This window comes from Protomyctophum bolini (assembly GCF_963924005.1).
Source record: "Protomyctophum bolini genome assembly, chromosome: 22".
Classification (NCBI taxonomy): Eukaryota; Metazoa; Chordata; class Actinopteri; order Myctophiformes; family Myctophidae; genus Protomyctophum; species Protomyctophum bolini.
In genome coordinates, this window is record NC_137883.1 from 30,563,286 (window position 1) to 30,582,873 (window position 19,588).

General features: G+C 40.6%; 1 protein-coding gene across 1 annotated transcript; it reads left to right on the forward strand.

The window, feature by feature from the left end:
• The first annotated feature begins 835 nt into the window (after window positions 1-835).
• LOC308310423 (putative ATP-dependent RNA helicase TDRD12) lies at window positions 836-16,923 on the forward strand. Its single transcript, XM_080756766.1, has 17 exons — window positions 836-882; window positions 2,512-2,592; window positions 3,111-3,183; window positions 4,771-4,881; window positions 6,379-6,532; window positions 7,089-7,242; window positions 7,655-7,782; window positions 8,143-8,332; window positions 8,750-8,832; window positions 9,517-9,634; window positions 9,910-10,049; window positions 10,274-10,482; window positions 10,814-10,895; window positions 12,647-12,825; window positions 15,213-15,330; window positions 16,265-16,391; window positions 16,893-16,923. Exons 5-15 carry the CDS (start codon window positions 6,398-6,400, stop codon window positions 15,295-15,297), a joined length of 1,503 nt encoding a protein of 500 aa, XP_080612892.1. The 5' UTR covers window positions 836-882; window positions 2,512-2,592; window positions 3,111-3,183; window positions 4,771-4,881; window positions 6,379-6,397; the 3' UTR covers window positions 15,298-15,330; window positions 16,265-16,391; window positions 16,893-16,923.
• The last annotated feature ends 2,665 nt before the right edge of the window (window positions 16,924-19,588 follow it).

A 19,588-nucleotide genomic window follows, 5' to 3' on the forward strand; every position in this document is an offset into this window, starting at 1 on the left:
CTCAAACAGAACATAACCTCCCCAGAATAATGGTCAACCATCAAGTTCCACAACAGTATGTTTTGAGAATAACTAACCTATTTTTTCTTACCAACTTGAGCCTATACTCTCTTAAAATGTGGATAATGCACATTCATCAGGTTTCTTTCTCAATAACATAGGTAGACTATACACATTAATTCTGAATATTTACAGTTTTTAAACTCATTTGCCCAAATATGTTTAATTTCAAGGACCCCCAATTTGACATGCATTAGGCTACTGACCACCATGACCTAAAGTTATTTTTTATTTATATTGTAAAATCAATGTCAATTTAACTCGGGAGTGTACAAATGGACCGGTTAGGGTCCATTTGGTTCCTAACCATCATTTAGCTGGGGACACCTTGGAACTCCCTGAAGAAACCCTGATCCCACTTTGAAAACCGTGCACTGTCCTGCACAGCAAACTGTCTGTCCGTGTTCCACATTGAAACCACTAACCCGTTCTATAGCATTTGTTGTAGTACTTTAGCAGCCATATTGGCATGGTCTGTACTCTGTAGCATCAAAACCGCTGTCTTTGTCAACCAAAACTGTTCAGGAGATAATTTACTAAGATGAGCATTTTGTCATGCTCACCGGCAGCCTGTTCCGTTTCCCGCTTAAGATAATAATTGACGATAATCGACGCTAAAACAGATGCCAAAATTAGGGCCCCAAGTCTTCATCATGCTTGTGGAGATGTACAGTTCTGCATATATAAACCATTGTCTTGCAACGCAGATTAAAAAAGGATTCTATTTATTTGACCATTGTTAACATGGATGTTTATTTCTGTCCAGACCATCCACCCAGTGGGACATGTCTGCAACACGCTATCTTAACAACCTCTTACAAGGTTTGTCCTTTCTTCATGTGTAATGTGTAAATGTTGCATACAGTACATCAGGCCCTGTTGCTGCATGCATGCGCAGCAAAGACAGCTGTAAGATAAACACATTGCTTTGATTTGATGCATACATCTACTCAAGAGAATGCAATACTGCTCGATATTGGTATCCTATATATATATATATATATATAGAATATATATATATATATATATATGTATATATATATATATATATATATATATAGAATATATATATATATAGAATATATATATATATAGAATATATATATATATATATATATATATATGTATATATATATATTCTATATATATATATATATATATATATATATATATATATATATATAGAATATATATATATATATTCCTCCGGGAGGCCCATGGATCCAAGGAAAGTATTCGGTAGCACTTCTCCCACGGATGCAACCACCAATATTTCTGACATTGACAGGTGACATTTTCTATTCAATATATTCAATACTTTTGGTATGGGAGAGAACTCATGCTACCTCCAATACCAGAATACATGTATGCATGTTGGGTTCATTCAAGGTTCAATGTGATCTTTCTTTCACACAGGTACATAAATCGTATAGGCACATCGTATCATTTTGTTTTGGTTCCGCAGACAATCCTAGCTTAAGCTTGATTCAGCAAATTCACCACACCTGACATTGATTACTTTTAGTCCACTTCTCGCAGTCAGTGTGGACTCTAAACACATTCTCCACATATTCCGACAATGGGTATACCGGGTATTGCATATCAGGTTGGGCCATGCATTCCCAATTTGCATCGTTCCCGAGTGCCAACTCGGGCACTGTTAAAATAATGCAAGTTATCCTAGCGCATACACCTGACCAGAAGTGTAACTAGATGTCAGTGGGCCCTGACGTAGGCTGATCAGCGAGTGCCCCCGACACTGTATGTATTTATAATTTTATTTTACAGTGCCCCCCTTGCCTCTGGGCCCCAACACAGGCTCGTTGTCTGCGTAGCACTTGTAACGCCCCTGCACCTGACACTCCCTCGAAACTAGAGTTGTTCCCCGCCAGGGTGATGAACTGTGCCTGCAATAATTTAGGATCAGTCAAATGCAGTGGTCATAATAAAGGTGATAATAAAGTAGACCTTACTACTTCATTATCACCATTCGCTATTCAATACTGAGATACAGGAAGTAGCTCATAACACTTTGCAGATAGTAAGACAATAATTCAAGCTTTTCGTACAGCTGCAATGTTGGGGAGTTTGACGTTATTTAATACAATTAAATAGGACTTCTGTTCGGATGAATGGGCTGTCTGTGGGAAGTTGCACCTGGCAAGATGGCAGCCGTCTGCATATCATCAATATTATGGTCTCCACATTTCCAGAAGATATGTTGTCTCATATCATACCAATACAATATTCATTGAGATGGGGATAAAACGGGTGAATGAAATCAAGATTCATTTGAGGTTTCGACATGTCATCACGTTTTTGTTCAAAGGAAGATTTTATGGACTTTTGATATAAAAATGCACAAATGGACAATTTTCCCATTGTTTTTGGTATAAAAGTGTGAGAAAAATCATGTGCACTAACCCAATTTCTACACCTTATGCTCCCCAGCATTCCCACCAACCTAGTTGAAAGCCTGTCTCAAGAGATGTACACAAAGCCATGCTCTGAGGACATGTACGCCTGTAAACGGTAAGCTCCCACTATTGTATGAAATTAACAAAAAGGTGTCCGAGTAAGCTAAAGAATGTAATACATTCTATATACACACACACACCAGTAAGTAAGATGCCTGAGGACGAGGTCGCGTGCACGCATCCGCCTGGCTGACAGCAGACTGCTGTGCGAGCGCTGGCACTTTGGCATGGGGGGTCAGATCAACATATGGAATTAATTCTGTACTGGCCATACTCTATATGGGTCGTGTCTTGAGTGTACAGGGTTTGATGAGGTCAGATCAACATATGGAATGTCAGAACAGGTCAGCTCCATATTTGGAGATCTACGGGTGGCAGCGGGTGGTCATGCCTGGGGTGACAAACTAGCTGACGGGAAATGCACGTTTTCATAATAAATTAAAGTGTCCTGTGTTGAGACCCATATATTGACATAAAATAAAATGTTTTTCTGAGGGCTCTAGAGGGCGTTTGAAATACTGAGTCATATGTTGGAATGGGAATTTTCAGACTGATTTTTACTTTGAATTTCAGACTTGCTGAGTGGCTAAATCCAGCTCCACTGAATCCTCCAGACGCTGAAGATACAGACTCAACAGATGATGAGGCAAGTACTCTCTCCATCATAAACACATCACGTTTAGTACATAAAGTAAACCGTCACAATGTGCATTGTAATGTTGACCACTTAAACTGACAAAAAACTGTCAAAACAACCCCCCTCCCCCACCCACCCCCAGAAAGGTAAACTACACAGCTCTCATTACTCTGTATTGTACACAACACCACTTGACAACATCAACTCGGATAAATAAATGAAAATATCAATATAAATAAAACTAAATCAACCCAGAGGAGATATTGAAGGTAGAACCTCAAAGAACCTACCCCATATATTTTCAAAAGTAGCAGGCCTTCTTCTTACATTGTACAGTATTTTTTCAGGAGTACAGTATGATGAAAGCTCATTCAGCCAGTGTCTCTGTGAAGGTGATTTTTCAGATTTCCAATTAACCAAGATGATTTTCTTCGCAGCTGTACTGGCGAGTAACACAAAGTATTCTTTGTTAAAATTTGTGTTGATCAATGTAACGTCACCCAGTAACCAAATTCTTGGATCATGTGGTATTTCAATCTCTATGACATCAGAGACGGTAGACATGATGAACTTCCAGTAATCAATCAGAAGTGGGCAGCTCCATAACATATGTAATAGGCAGCCTTCTGTTATCTTAAATCTTTGGCACATAGGGGAGATGCTTCTATCAATCTTGTGTAACCTGAGCAGGGTAAAGTAAGTTCTGTGAAAAATGTTAAATTGCATCTGTCTGTTTGGTGGAAATCAGAACCCTCTGTGCTCTCTCTAAAATGATCTCCCAATCCACATTATCATAAGTGCATCCCAAGTCTGTCTCCCATTTATGTTTGATGTTCAATGTATTGTAAATTGGTAAATTATTGTTTAGAATACTATATATGGAGGAAGTTAATCCTTTAGTTGAAGTGATAAGAGTACAAAACATGTGATCCTTCAGGGGGGATTTTTCGGGAATATTCGGGAAATCTATAGATTTAGCTTGAATCCAATGTCTAATTTGATTGGTGGTTACGTAAATTAAACTTGGCTGACAATTGTTGAAAATTTGATACTACATTGTTGCTGTATAAATCACCCACAGTCCTGATTCCATTATGATTTTTTATTTTACAATCACAGTTCTTATATTAGGTGATCTAAAATCCCCCTATGGAGATTACAATACAAATAAAAAGTACATGAACCAGTGGTTCGATATTGAACCAGTGGACTTGGCACCCTCTACCGATATTGACGTCAGACTGCGGTGCTCTATAATAGGCCAATGTGAAAAGGGTGACATTTCTTCTTATGCCTTGGGTGGCAATTGCATGATTTGAGGCATTTTGCTCCAAAAATGTGTTTTGCAAAAATCCACCTGTTGGTGGCGCTATAACAGGCCAGTGTGAAAAGGGTGGGATTTATTCCTCAGCCTAGTAGGACAGTTTGTGAAAGATTTCACATAAAGTGCAAGCTGCGTTCATGATTTGAGGCACGCACAATACGGACGGAGTGCAAAACATACTCTCTCCCCATGCCTTCGGCCTGGTGGAGACAAAACTAATTGTCTACCCTAAATTAAAATAAATAAAGTTGTTAAATGATGTCCATCTCCAGGTTGTTCCCAGTGAGCCCAGCAGCAATGATGTGTTGGTACATTCTGTCCTCACTGTGGTGGACCCCTGCACCAGTCTGACCAACGCTCCCATCACAGACATTGTCCGCAGGGTAAAAGATTTTTAGTGAAGTTTTAATGTGATTTTGTTCTGTTTTTTATTTTTTTATTTATATTTGACTTGGTTCAAGCTAACAATGTGGCGTGTCGGAGTGACATGAGGGTAAAGTACCCTGCCCACCACCATGCAGACGTGGCTATAGTCATGTTACAATTATTACACAATCCCTTAATCACAATTATTTTTCATAAACGTCATAATCATTTCCATTAAACATTTAAAAAAAATGGATGCAATTGACCTTATTCACACCACTGCCATATTGCCAGCAAGGTGCTAACTAGATGCAACTTCCCATTCATCTAAACAGAAAAGTCCTATCTAATTGTATTAAACAACTTCAAACTCACCAACATTGCAACTGTATGGAAAGCTTGAAAAAACAAACAAAAATGTAACCAGTCTGAAGTGAGTTGTGCAACAGCGCCCCCTGTTGGTACTCTAAACATAGGGACATACATATGGATGGACATTGCTGTTCTTTGGAGTGGTTGCACCACTCGACAACTAGACATGTTATGAGCTACTTCCTGTGAAATTCTGTGCAGGTTGTTTTTTTGTGTCAGTGTTTGGGAGTGCTTGTTGGATATCACTCAACAACCCTGCGTACCACCTGTTTTGAATTTGCACAGAATGCAGGAAGCAGAGGTTGCATTACTAAAAACAAGTGCTTCCAAACTGCAATACTCAAAAAATCACCTGCAAGAAATTTGACGAAGTAGCTTTAAAACACAATCAGTGCCGGAAGTGCATCAAAATAGAAGCTCCGGGGTGCCAGAGTTGTCTGATCGCTTTTACTCTGAAAGCCATGAACCGGAAACACTTTCTTAAAAAAGTTGACTTTACAAAGTGACCTCACAATCCCCGATCATCTTAATTTATTTATATACGCTCCAAAAAGCGTTCATATTTTGCGGGAGAGACGGATGAGGAGCAGAAATGAAGCGCCAGCATATCGATCCTTTCATCACCACGGAGAGCGCCCTGGATTAGGAGATACGAGTCATTCTTTCCGCCGCGCTAACATGGGAGTCCATGACAGGCTAATAATTGCACAGAGCGTTAGCATACGGCAAGCGAAAAGCGAAATGCCAAAAAAAAAAATAGGAAAAATTCTGAATATTCTTATCTCGCCCCGTATCTTTGAGGGTGCGCTAGGACGGCCACACACGTCGAAGACACCTCTCGGTTCCAATCCTTAAGACGGCCTGAGGCATCCTATGAACTGAAACGGTTAATACAATCAGATTGGACTTTTCTGTTTGGATGTGGGCTGTCAATGGGAAATTGCACCTAGTTACCACCTTGCTGGTGGCACACCATGCGGTGTGCATAAGGTCAATTGCATGAAGCTGCCCAACAGGCTTTGATTATTGTTGATTAAACTAACAAGAACTTTTTAAAATTCAAAGTTGTTTGGTTAGTTGTCTAGCAACCATGTGCTTATCATGCTTTGTACTTGTGTGTTGGTGCACACCCCTCTATTCAGATCCTGACGAGAAAGAAATATGCAGGCCCATCTGTGTCTGAGAGTGGCCCGTGGCTGTGACACCATGCTGATATCCAACACTGCAGATGATCCCATGAACTACATCCCACCTTTCCTTTCCACTCTCTACAGTACCCTCACTCATAAAGCAGGAGTGAGTATATGACTCTCTTCTCAATCTGTTCTTCATGCCGATATCACATAGTACACCACAACGTCCTGTTCAAAGATGCTCTGTGCATAACTGTATGCCATGTTCTTTGAAAGTGTCATGCTTCTATCTGGTTTGGGTTCCCGTAGCTTCAGTTGATTGGAGCCTCACCGTTCGACAATGTCGCTCACACACAATTAAACAGCTGAGCTACAAGCATATGGCGCATCACTTTGCGACGTGTTGTGACCTTGTAGATTTGTTGAGGCCTTGTACGTCTGTTGTGCAGATCCGCTAGTTGCTATTGTGAGTGACGAGTGAGTTGATCGGCAGTTTTCATCGTCGTTAATGGTTTATAATTGGTTATGTCAAGTCACTGTATTCATTCAGAATCCTCATCAGCATCGTGGTGCGTCTTGGAATCAATACTTGTACACACATCTGGTTAGATTTTGTCCTTTAGATATCACCTACCTGGACTATTGTTTGTATGTTATATTAGTAAATTACTATTTATTCCTGCTTTTTCACTTTTGTGACCTTTTGTCCTGTTGTCCAGCCTCTTGCAGTGATTCTGTGTCATGGCTGGGAAAAGGCCCAGACAATATATGACATTTTGGATGACCTTCACGGTACACAGTCCCTCCATCCCATGGTTCTATTGGTGGGTGTGGGAAAAGAAGAAGCCACGGCTACCAAGATCCCTAGAAACTGTAAGATTATTTGTCTCTGGCATTCACACATTCCACTGTCCACATGTAGCCAACATGTCCTGTAATATAATTATATCCCATAATGCTGCCTCAACTCCCATAATGCAGCCTCAACCTTAACCCCAAACTTAAACAGGTCCTAGCAGATAGCTGTGTATGTCCTTGCAGATGTAGCGTTTGTTTGTAATAATGGATGGTTATTAGTACGAATAGTGCGTCTGGGAACAAATAAGCGAAACGGAAGAAACGAAATTCAGTTATTTTTATGGGTATGCTGCACTAGCCATTTTGGATATGGTTCTAACTGGATAAAATCAAACCTTAGACGCACACATGCGCACACACCCCAGTAGGTCACAAATACATGGCTGCCCACCTCTGCTTTAAACCTTTGCATCCCTTATACCTCCAGGCCAGGTGGTCGTGACCACACCCTTCAGCCTGGCTCGTCTGCTGGCCTGCCACTTGCGCTTGTTCCTGCGGCTCTGTCACCTGGTGCTTGATGAAGCAGACATGCTCCTCTCCCAGGCACCAGATGAGGTGAGAACATCAAGTAACGATGTTCCATATTATGCACTGTGCATGATATCGTGAATATGTGTGAAGTATTCTCAACTTTGTGGTTGACGTTATCAGCCATGTGATCTTTCAGGGTGTGTAACAACTGTGCCACATTACACAAGGAGGAAGAGAATTCCCACACGGTCAAACAAGTACAACGTTCCAACCTTTCGTAGGTCTACGTCAGGTACCGGATGAAGTCCTATGAAAGGTCGAAACTTTGTACTCCGTCGGATTCTTTGTATTTTTGTCTGTTATCCGGCACGGTGGATGCAGATTGGACATCTGTGTGTGTGTGCTCCTCCTGAACTGATACAAACCATTATTCTACCATCTTAGATGCACACCATCCTGCAGCACTTCCAGAAGGTGACGTCCAGTGAGGAGCGGATCTTCTATCCCAAGCAGATAGTGGCTGTGGGGAAACACTGGAGCAGTCACATGGAGAGCCTGCTGACCACTTACATGACCTCTCCCTGTATAATCATCACTGTCATGGAGGAGTGGCAATTGTGGCAATGTGCACCAGGTCAGTCTGCCTTTTTCATGCTCTCCATTTATAAAGTTAATTTCCTGGGGAATCCCTGCATATTGTTGTTGAATATATTGCAATATTTATTTAGTTAATCCAGAAACTAAGTGCATTACACCATTGTAACATCAACTAGTAATGAGTATGAACGTGGGTTTATATGTTTCTTTCATATTAACAGATGAACATCCTGTGTCTTGAGAGCGCCAAGACCACTGCGTTGGTAGGTGCATTGGATGTCCACCCTGACGTAGACCAAGACCACTGCGTTGGTAGGTGCATTGGATGTCCACCCTGACGTAGACCAAGACCACTGCGTTGGTAGGTGCATTGGATGTCCACCCTGACGTAGACCAAGACCACTGCGTTGGTAGGTGCATTGGATGTCCACCCTGAAGACCACTGCGTTGGTAGGTGCATTGGATGTCCACCCTGACGTAGGCCAGAAGACCCTCAGAATCAGCAGCTCTGCTCAGGAGGTTGAACATGTATTCAAGGTGGGGAAAAGCTTTAACTTACTAAACTGTGTGAAGTGAAAAACATGTAGTCTGTAACCACAGATGAGCACGGGACTCATGAATGGTTTGGGGTGTTGCAGTAGGTTACATGTACCGTTTAGTGCTCATTCTGAATCAGACAGTCCTTATACAGTAAGTCTATGTTCAATAAATATAAATAATATACTTTTGTTACTCCCAGAAACGGATGTTCTTTTAGACTAAAGCCTTTTCATCAGTAGTCATATAGATAGAAATATTTAGAATATCTTATGTATATCGTGAATATATTTCCATTTACTCACTGAACCTACTGTACATATTCGGTCAGTAGCATTTACTATTAGTAACAGCTACTGATGTTTATTAAGGCAGCAGTGAGACAAAACAAAAGACTAGGACAGTGCTCTGTCTTCAGGTAAGGGCCTCTGGTGAAAGACTGCATGACTCGTGTTTAGACACAAACCATAGACTTTCAGTAATTCCACTGCTGAGATTGGGAGATAAAAAGTACAGCCCAACTGCCCATATCAATTTCTGTGAATACATTCGGTCCATTCTGCATTCTCTTGTACACTAAATAATATGATGCACCCAATTTTTGTTCTTGATGACCATCTCCGCTACAGTAGTACACAAAGTTGGTTTCATCATATTAATTTTCTCAATCTGCTTGTTCTGTAGGCTGTAAGCAAGATATCTGCTTTCTGCCTGAAGACTCATGAGGGGCTAACCCAGCAATTCGACTTTGTTATTCACCAGTGGAGGAAGGAAATTGGACCAGGCACTCAAGTCATCTTGGGTAAATGGGAGCATATTCCATCAATAGTTGCATGTACAGTATATAAACCTCAGTGAATGGAATTCAGCTGTGCTTTCTGAGTTCACAAGAGAGACGTTTCTTTTAATTCTGGTATTGTGTAAGAACTGTGAAATGCTTTTTTACTTTTGTTCACTTTGCTTGTAACAACATAATCAATACCTTGCATAATACTGTATAGTAACCGCACATCCAACTACAAACACGGTAAGAGAGTAATTTATGATCTGTGGTGTATTCCTTCTCTTGATCTGCAGTGATCACCACTGATTGTCTGAAGGCACTGTGGGTCAGAGATGCAACGTGTGTCATCCACTATGGCTTTCCCACTTCCCCCAAACGCTTTGGCAGCTCTCTCTTTTGCATGTCGGAAAAGTTCCGCAACCTCTCTGACAAAGTAAGATATACTCAAGCAGCTTCAGTTGAAATATCAAATCATTATTTAACCACTTAAATACTTTAAACTTCATTGACTTGGGTCCTTCAGAGGTCTGTACTTGCCCTTTACCTTTACAGCAAATATCTTTGCCAAAAATAGATCTACAACTAGATTGGGTATTTTCGGCAAACATTTTTGATGGCTCATTATTTCCAACCTTGTTTTTTGTTTTGTTTTTTTAGCATGGTGAGAACACCACCCCTGCAAAGTCAATACTTCTCATAACCGAGATGGACGCCAGGCACATGGTGGGAGTGCGCTACCTGAAGCGCTCGGACGCCCTGCTGCCTCCTGAGCTTCTTTCTTTCGCGGAGGGAGTCATGTTGGCCAAGGAGCAGCAGAAGACCGACAGGCCCCTCTGCAACTACCTCAAGAGCTTTGGTGTCTGTCGGTCAGTCGCAAGAAAACAACAAAACCAATACATTCATGACCTATCCAGAATTGGGACGTACATTGCATTCTTCCACAGCCATTTTGTGCTGATTAGTGTCATTCTTATAGAGCAGCAACTATAGCTTAATGCCTTTTTGCACTAACATTTACTGCACTACACAAGTTTGTAGATGTATTTAGTGGGACGGGGATGCACATTTTTTTAAACTTGCCCATGTCATGCCCAAATTTATTTGAAATGGAAGATCTAGCGAAAGTGTGCATATTTGAAATGGATGTTAACATTCTGAACCTAAAGCTAATTATTACTTGATGTATTCTACGTACAGGGACAGTGATGTGTGTCCGGATCGCCACTGGTTCAGTTCCACAACTGATCAGTCACTGCTACCAGATTCTGGAACCATTACGGTGAGATCTTGAGTTGGTTCCTCTGCCAAACACCTTCACAGCATGGCTCTGCACGAGTCTAGCAATCTATAAATCTGTGTATAGAGTTAATCCAAACGTTGTATGCTCACTGCCAGTAGGCCACAGAAGTACCTCCACTATTTATGAAAGTATACAGCGAAAATGAAAATGTAGCTTTATTTTGATATTCTTGGTCGATGCTCGGATTGGGCCGAAAGTCTGAAACCTAGACACAGATTACTGACATCACAGGCTGGCCACATGAAGTCCAAGATCCACATTGGAGCCATGCAGTTTCCATGTGGCTAGTGAGAGCCACATGATTTGATTTGTAATTAACATAGCTTTAGTCTGTAGCCTACTGTACATTTAAGACTTGCTTAGTAAGGCCTTTGTTCTTGCTAATACATTTCAAATGATTCTATGACTGATCATAAAAGTGATGCTTAGTTGGTAGTCAATCTTCACAAGATGAGTAATGAAGGGACCATGCATAAACTTATGCACAGAAGTCTAACCACTAAAAGGATGTCACATTTTCACCAATTCAGCCCACCCAATGATTTTGACTCCTGTGCTCTAGATGAGTGGTTCTGCACGTTTCTAAAGTAAAATGGGTATCCATTCTTCTGCCACTGCCACTTCAGTGCAGCCTCTTACTTTAAACTGGTCCCGGGCGTGAACCGGAAGTAAAGAACGGCTGTGTAAAGTGCTGCACCATCGTAATTTATTTCACCCGAAACATACATTTTGTAACTGCGATCATTGGTGCTTTGGTTATAGGCCTTGAATAAAACTTGTTTTGGAAAAATCTGGGAAAATAATCTGAGATAATGCATTTTAGACAATCTGTTTACATTGAAGCGGACGGAACAGAGTCAAATGAGATAATGCATTTTAGACAATCTGTTTACATTGAAGCGGACGGAACAGAGTCAAATGAGATAATGCATTTTAGACAATCTGTTTACATTGAAGCGGACGGAACAGAGTCAAATGAGATAATGCATTTTAGACAATCTGTTTACATTGAAGCGGACGGAACAGAGTCAAATGAGATAATGCATTTTAGACAATCTGTTTACATTGAAGCGGACGGAACAGAGTCAAATGAGATAATGCATTTTAGACAATCTGTTTACATTGAAGCGGACGGAACAGAGTCAAATGAGATAATGCATTTTAGACAATCTGTTTACATTGAAGCGGACGGAACAGAGTCAAATGAGATAATGCATTTTAGACAATCTGTTTACATTGAAGCGGACGGAACAGAGTCAAATGAGATAATGCATTTTAGACAATCTGTTTACATTGAAGCGGACGGAACAGAGTCAAATGAGATAATGCATTTTAGACAATCTGTTTACATTGAAGCGGACGGAACAGAGTCAAATGTAAATAAATGTAATGGCTACAATTGCTTATCAGCGTGGGGGAGTCCCCAGTTCAAATATGCTTATTTTGCAGCCTGATTTAGCCTGCACCCTTTTATTAGATATATATATATATTATATATAGATATATATATATATATTGATTTAGCCTGCACCCTTTTATTAGATATATATATATATATATATATATATATATATATATATATATATATATATATATATATATATATATATATATATATATATTGATTTAGCACCCTAGCCGTGCTACTCAATTACTATTACCATTTTCCACTAAACAATTTTTTTTACCACAACAAGTTTGGATTTTGTTTATGCTCGTGTCCCCAAAAGGTTTTACCCCTCTACATCAAGACTGCTTCAGTTTTCTATGGGCGCATCGTGAAGAACCAGGACGACGCTTACGAGAGCCTGGCATCAACGATGGTCTCCTACTATGCTACAGAGAAACTTGTGGTCAAAGAAGTGGTGGAGGGAGGTCTCTATGGAATGGAAGAGAAGGTCTATCAGAGGTTAGATTTGTTGGTTAATTTTCACGTATATTTTAGGTATATACGTAGTGAGTAAGGTAGTGAGCCCAGTGTCCATGACATCAGAGACAACAGGCTCACTGCTACAATCTAAAATATCTAAAACCACATATTACACACATTAATACCCCCAGGAAAGTGATCTAAAGCTTCTAAACGTCATTAACATATATCTTTTTGCAAAAAGGGTGAAGTGTCCCTTTAAGTTTTGCAGCCACAAAGGGGACATTAAGGCAAGCGCCGCACACTCAGATCTGCTGCACAATCAATGTATTTATTCAGCAAGCTTTGGGTCTACTGACCTCCTTCAGGCATCCCTGGTAAAGAAATACATAAATATGGGAGTCTGTGGCCAAATATATTCATTTGAGGATCCACTGAGAGCCACTGACATGAACACATGGACTGGACTATACTGTTGGGATTCCTTCATTCAAGATTATTTTCTCTGCTACGCGCACACACGCACACACACACACACACACACACACACACGCACACGCACACGCACACGCGCACACGCACACGCACACACACGTGCACTATCTAACCTGAGCTGCTATCACTGCAGGTCTTCAGAGCTCAAGAGAAGCTTAACAGATTATCACATTTGCATGTTTCGATCAAATCATTAGAAAGAAGAAAAGTAAGTCAGGAGACAACACTATTCTTTTTTTTTTCGTCTTATAAATTATTTGATCGGCCCAAAACATTGTGTTCATTGTCATGATTTGATTTCTCTTGCCGTATGCTAACGCTCTGTGCAATTATTAGCTTGTCATTGACTCCCATGTTAGCACGGCGGAAAGAATGACTCGTATCTCCTAATCCAGGGCGCTCTCCGTGGTGATGAATGGATCGATATGCTGGCGCTTCATTTCTGCTCCTCATCCGTCTCTCCCGCAAAATATGAACGCTTTTTGGAGCGTAAAAAAAATAATTAAGATGATCGGGGATTGTGAGGTCACTTTGTAAAGTCAACTTTTTAAAGAAAGTGTTTCCGGTTCATGGCTTTCAGAGTAAAAGCGATCAGACAACTCTGGCACCCCAGAGCTTCTATTTTGATGCACTTCCGGCACTGATTGTTGCGAACGCAGTGAGCACTTACTATGAGACCTAGCAGATCATGTCTGTCTCTCTGTCTGTGTGTCCCTTTGTAAACACTCCTTCAGACCTGCTGCTGTTCAGGACTGTTTAATATAGTCAACACTCCTTCAGACCTGCTGCTGCTCCCCTCCCCTCCCCTCCCCTCCCCTCCCCTCCCCCCTCCCCTCCCCTCCCCTCCCCTCCCCTCTCCTCTCCTCTCCTCTCCTCTCCCCTCCCCTCACTTTTGCTCCGCCAATCAAATCATCGCTATGCACACACGCCAAACCTACTTTCTTATAGAACTTTCCTTCACAATGCACTTTTTTTGTTTTTTTGACCCAGTTGAGCAACAAATAGGACAAACACACACACACACACACACGCACACGCACACACGCACACGCACACGCGCACAAGCACACACACACACACACACACACACACACACACACACACACACACACACAGTCACACACAGTCACACACATCACACACACTTGTCCTATTTATTGCACTGTTCTCACCGCAAAGATTTTACCATATCAGCACAATACAGACAGACAGACAGACACAGTTACATTCAGCCGTGTGTTAAGTAAGTATATACTTTATCCATGTTTAAGTTATGTATCACCATGTTGTTCTTCTCGCTAAAATGAATTAAAAAAAAAAATGTCATTGTGTCAAAAATAATCAACCAAACTCTATACTTTACATTCAGGTTGAATCAGGGCTTGTGGTGGGCATTTGTGTCAACATATATATATATATATATATATATATATATATATATTTTGGACAATAATATTATACCAGAATCACATAAATAGACAGCCCTGAATGAACAGGTCTGTAACGCTGATCCTACGCAGTATTTAACCATTTAGCCTTGAGGACAATTCTACAAATGTCTTCTAAATCCTGACAGTGTTCTGAAAAACCCTCATGATTCTATGTCAGTGGTTCTCAAACTACATGTCAAGGACCCCCAGAAATGATATGTATGTGGGCTCCGACCCCCATCTGAAAATAATGTTGTTCCAGGGACCCCCCCCCCCCCCCCCCCCCCCCACAGAAGCAAAGATTTGAGTTAAAAACGTTCGCTCTGAAAGAATATATATTTTCAAAGATTTGCGCCACATTTTCACGATTTTTCAAAAATAGCAGATCTACAAGCTCGTAGCGCGGCTCTTGTAGATCTGCTATTTTTCAATAGCTTAAGTATAACATAATGCTTAATTCCCGCCCAGAATGGGTTAACGTCATGTATGTACACTATTTAGTTTTGAGCTTCCAGATCTGCTGACACCTGATTGGCCGACAGGAGCGTTGTCATGGGAACCACCATCCTCGTGGAAACCATTGTGATTGGTGCATTCTACTTCCTGCTGCGCTGTGACGGTAAGAGGGTTCAACCTTTTTATTTGGTCTTGTTTCTAAAGTGTAGTTGTTTATTTGGTCTTGTTTCTAAAGTGTAGTTGTTTATTGGGTCTTGTTTCTGAAGTGTAGTTGTTTATTTGGTCTTGTTTCTAAAGTGTAGTTGTTTATTTGGTCTTGTTTCTAAAGTGTAGTTGTTTATTTGGTCTTGTTTATATAAAGTGTAGTTGTTTATTGGGTCTTGTTTCTAAAGTGTAGTTGTTTATTTGGTCTTGTTTCTAAAGTGTAGTTGTTTATTTGGTCTTGTTTATATAAAGTGTAGTTGTTTATTGGGTCTTGTTTCTAAAGTGTAGTTGTTTATTTGGTCTTGTTTTATAAAGTGTAGTTGTTTATTGGGTCTCTATTCTAAAGTGTAGTTGTTTATTTGGTCTTGTTTATATAAAGTGTAGTTGTTTATTGGGTCTTGTTTCTAAAGTGTAGTTGTTTATTTGGTCTTGTTTCTAAAATGTAGTTGTTTATTGGGTCTCTATTCTAAAGTGTAGTTGTTTATTTGGTCTTGTTTATATAAAGTGTAGTTGTTTATTGGGTCTTGTTTCTAAAGTGTAGTTGTTTATTTGGTCTTGTTTCTAAAGTGTAGTTGTTTATTGGGTCTCTATTCTAAAGTGTAGTTGTTTATTTGGTCTTGTTTATATAAAGTGTAGTTGTTTATTGGGTCTTGTTTATATAAAGTGTAGTTGTTTATTGGGTCTTGTTTCTAAAGTGTAGTTGTTTATTTGGTCTATTCTAAAGTGTAGTTGTTTATTTGGTCTTGTTTATAAAGTGTAGTTTATTAAATATAGGTTTGTAGACTTTAACTCTGGTGTGTGTGTGTGTGTGTGTGTGTGTGTGTGTGTGTGTGTGTGTGTGTGTGTGTGTGTGTGTGTGTGTGCGTGTGCGTGCGTGTGTGTGCGACCTTCAGGCTTCGAGGTCACACAGCCGCCACAGGTGTCGGTGAGTGGCTATGGCTCCGCCTCCATCCGCTGTGAGGTCACAGCCCTGTCAGCCAATCAGCAGGTGGACGACGTACGTCTCAACCGAGTGCAGGAGTACGTTCTATTTCTATGTTTTCATTCTGTGTGTTCTAGATCTATGTTTTCATTCTGTGTTCTAGATCTATGTTTTCATTCTGTGTGTTCTAGATCTATGTTTTCATTCTATATAGTATGTGTTCTAGATCTATGTTTTCATTTCTATATAGTGTGTGTTCTAGATCTATGTTTTCATTCTATATAGTATGTGTTCTAGATCTATGTTTTCATTCTAGCCTATAAGTTCTTTATGTTGAATTTCTGTTTCAGTTCTATGTGTTGTTTTTCTATGTTTCAGTTCTATGTTATATTATTATTATTATTTGTATTATTTCAAAACATTATAAACAGGAAAGACATAAAATTTCATAAATTAGAAACAGTGTTTTGTGAAAATATCAGATCTTCAAGTTCACAACGTGGCGCGATGTCGTGAACCTGTAGATCTGCTGTTTTCACTAGTTTGGGTTCGGGGCAGGCCTGAAACATTATGGGAACCACCTGTTGTTCCTCCTGCAGCCACCAGGGGGCAGTGTTGTGCCAGAGGGGTCAGGTGGACTGTGTGTGTGTGTGTATTGTAATATGTAAATATGTAATGTATTGTGTACCTCCAGCCACCAGGGGGCAGTGTTGTGCCAGAGGGGTCAGGGGTCAGACTGTGTGGACTCTGTGTGGTACCAGGAGAGCACTTCCTGTCACGTGTTCGTTCTGCTGCGGCTGGATGGCAAGGAGCTGCAGGGGGACAGGTAGTGTGTGTGTGTGTGTGTGTGTGTGTGTGTGTGTGTGTGTGTGTGTGTGTGTGTGTGTGTGTGACACAATATCTTTTCTCCATAATCTTTTCTCCATTGTTCTGTAAAGCACTTTGAGCTGCATTTCATGTCATGAAAGGTGCTATACAAATAAAGTTTTATTATTGCAAAAGGAGAGGAGACTGGAGCAACACGGACATTTAGAGCCTTTTATTAAGGTGCTGAGTATACAAAACGACTAACGTTTCGACCTTGCGGTCTTCATCAGAGTCATAGGGGGTAGCATTTGGGCATGTCTTATATACAGGATGGGCTATCAATGAGCCAATGACAGGAAACCATATGACATGTAATAGCCCGTTACTACCAGCAGTCTAGGTAATGTAAGAGGGTGGCTATGGAAAAAACGCTGCTGAACAGTAAAATAAATAAAGTAAAACAGTGATTTAACCATAAAAAAGCCATCAAATTATAAAACCAGTATTTAGGAACAACAGTGCACATACATATTTAAGGGCCTTGTGGCCAAATAAATAGAAAAAGTAAAGCAGAGGTACAAAAGACAATAAAACACTCTCAGGGCAAAAAACAGAAGATTTCAGGGACCGTCTAAAAAGGGGGATGTTTATAAAAAGCATGAAAGGCTCAGTTCTTCATTTAGGCCATTGGGTTCTAAAGTGTCTAATGCGTGTATCCACTGTGCTTCTCTGCGGAGCAATTTATTAATTATATCACCTCCCCGTGGAGGGGCTGTGATTTTTTCTATTCCCCAGAATTTGAGGGAAGCTGGTGACCCATGGTTGGCCTCTTTGTAGTGTCTGGCCATGGCATAATCAGGATTTTGGGTTCGAATGGCGGTTTTGTGTTCTCCAATTCTTAATTTAAGTTGTCTTTTGGTTTGTCCTATGTAGGCTATAGTCCACAAGGACATTTAAGCATATAAATGACATGTGTTGAGTTGCAATTAATGAAAGATGATATTTTAAAAAATTTACTTGTGCGTGGATGGGTAAAAAAATTGGATTTAAAAGAATTGGAGCATTGTGCGCAGTTACCGCATTTATAAAATCCTTGGGGGGGGTTTGAGAGCCATGTCGAGGGGGGGGGGGGGGGGGGGGCATTCATGTCCGAGTGGACTAGACGGTCTCTGAGGCTTCTGGAGCGTCTGAAAGCAAAGAAAGGTGGGTCAGTACATATATTTGCACGTTTGGGATCACTTTTCAGGATGTGCCAGTGTTTGAGAAATGTATTTTTGATTACCCCTGCCGCTGGTGTGAATGGTGTGGAGAAACAGAGTCGTGTTGGTGTCTGCTTTTTCTTTTTGGTGAGAAGGGATGTTCTGTCAGTGTGAAGCGCACTGTTAAAGGCTGTATCCAAGTTTTCTTGGTTATAGCCTCTGTCTCTAAATCGATTCGTGAGGTCAGTAGCTTTTGATATGTAGTCCGTGGTGGAGCTACAGTTACGTCTAAGGCGTAAGTATTGACCTTTAGGGATATTGCGGATGAGCTGTTTGGAGTGGTTACTATCTGCTCTGAGTAGGGTGTTCCTGCTGAGCGGTTTGCGGTAGATGGTGGTGTTAAATAAGCCATCTGCGCTCTTGAATATTGTCAAGTCTAAAAAGTTAATTCTGTCGTTGTGGAACTCCATGGTAAAAGTTAGGTATTTGGTAGTGGAGTTAATATATAACTCCATGGTAAAAGTTAGGTATTTGGTAGTGGAGTTAATATATTGATGGAACAAATGCAGCTCATCGGTGGTGCCTTTCCATATTAAAGCCACATCGTCAATGTATCTGCGCCAGAGTGTAATTTTGGGGAGGAAAACATTGTTAACAGGGTTGTAAATAAACAAGCATAAGAAGGGGCAAATGAACTGCCCATGGCAGTCCCTTGACATTGTAGGTAGAAGTTAGAGTTAGAGTATTTGAAAATATTGTTAGAGAGAATAATCTCAGCTAGATCAGTCAGAAAGGCTGAGGGGGGCAATGTGTGTGCCGGGCGTGTACCCAAATAATGGGAAATAGCTTCTAGGCCAGCATTATGCGGTATACATGTGTATAGGCTCTGCACATCAAGTGTAGCTAAAATCACATCATCATGTTCACACTTCAAGTTGTTGATTAAATTAAGAACATCAGTCGTGTCGCCAAGGTAAGAAGGTACATTTTGTACATGGTTTCTTAAAAAATAGTCAACATATTGAGACAGAGGTTCAGTTAAGCTGCCTATGGACGACACTATAGGGCGGAGGGGTGGGTTCACCAGGGTTTTATGAATTTTGGGAACACCATAAATGACTGGGCACACTGGGTGATCTTTAACCAAAAATGTCTTTTCCTTGTCTGTAATGAAGCCTCTCTTGTGAGACGCATCGAGGAAGGCATCGATCTTGGTTTTGACATTCATAGTGGGGTTAGAGGCTAAGGGAGAGTAGTGGTTAGTATCCAGAAGTTGGCTATTGATGCCT